A 650-nucleotide genomic window follows, 5' to 3' on the forward strand; every position below is an offset into this window, starting at 1 on the left:
ACGCACCCGCTCAAAGTCCAAGGACGGCGGTCCGGCTCTGGGACCTTGAATCGAGCGAGCTCCCGCCCCGACGGCGGGAGTCAGAACCGTGGTGGCCGGCAGTACTCCCCTCCTGCGGTTCCGTGCACCTCCACCCGGGTCCACGCGCCGCCTCTGAGACCCCGGTGGCAGAGACCGCAACGGGAACCGGAAGCCAAAATGGCGACGCCCCGCCCTTTTCCTCTCGCGAGAGGCGGGGAAGAAAAAAAGTTGGGCGAGTGACGGGGACAAAACCAATTAGAGTGCCGGAGGCGCCTGATTGGCGGCCCTCCCGGCGCCTGCAGGCCCCGCCCCGGCTGCGGAGGCTCAGTCACCGCCCTCCCCTCCCTGCCCCCTCCCCTTTTCTCCCCGCCCGGTTCTTCGCTTCCCGTCTGAGGTGGCGGCAGGTCTCGCCTTGTCGCCAGCTCCATTTTCCTCTCCTCTCTTCCCGTTTCCTTCGCGCCCGAGAGCGCCTCCCAGCCTCGTAGGGTGGTCACGGAGCCCGTGCGCCTTTTCCTTTCTCTGGTCCTGCGTCCGCGCCTGCCCCGCCATGAATGAGGAGTACGACGTGATCGTGCTGGGCACTGGCCTGACGGTGGGCGCCGGGGCTGAGGGGCCGGGGTTGAGCAGCC

General features: G+C 68.3%; 1 protein-coding gene across 3 annotated transcripts in view; it reads left to right on the forward strand.

Moving 5' to 3' along the window:
* GDI2 (GDP dissociation inhibitor 2) overlaps positions 1–650 on the forward strand; it is a 45,374-nt gene continuing 44,724 nt past the window's right edge. For all 3 annotated transcript variants that reach the window (XM_011974921.1, XM_011974922.1, XM_011974923.1), the window contains exon 1: positions 1–613. In XM_011974921.1, coding sequence (XP_011830311.1) covers positions 569–613 — 45 coding nt within the window. In that variant the 5' untranslated portion in view covers positions 1–568. The remainder of the gene's footprint in view (positions 614–650) is intronic.

This window comes from Mandrillus leucophaeus, unplaced genomic scaffold (assembly GCF_000951045.1).
Source record: "Mandrillus leucophaeus isolate KB7577 unplaced genomic scaffold, Mleu.le_1.0 Scaffold15, whole genome shotgun sequence".
Lineage (NCBI taxonomy): Eukaryota > Metazoa > Chordata > Mammalia > Primates > Cercopithecidae > Mandrillus > Mandrillus leucophaeus.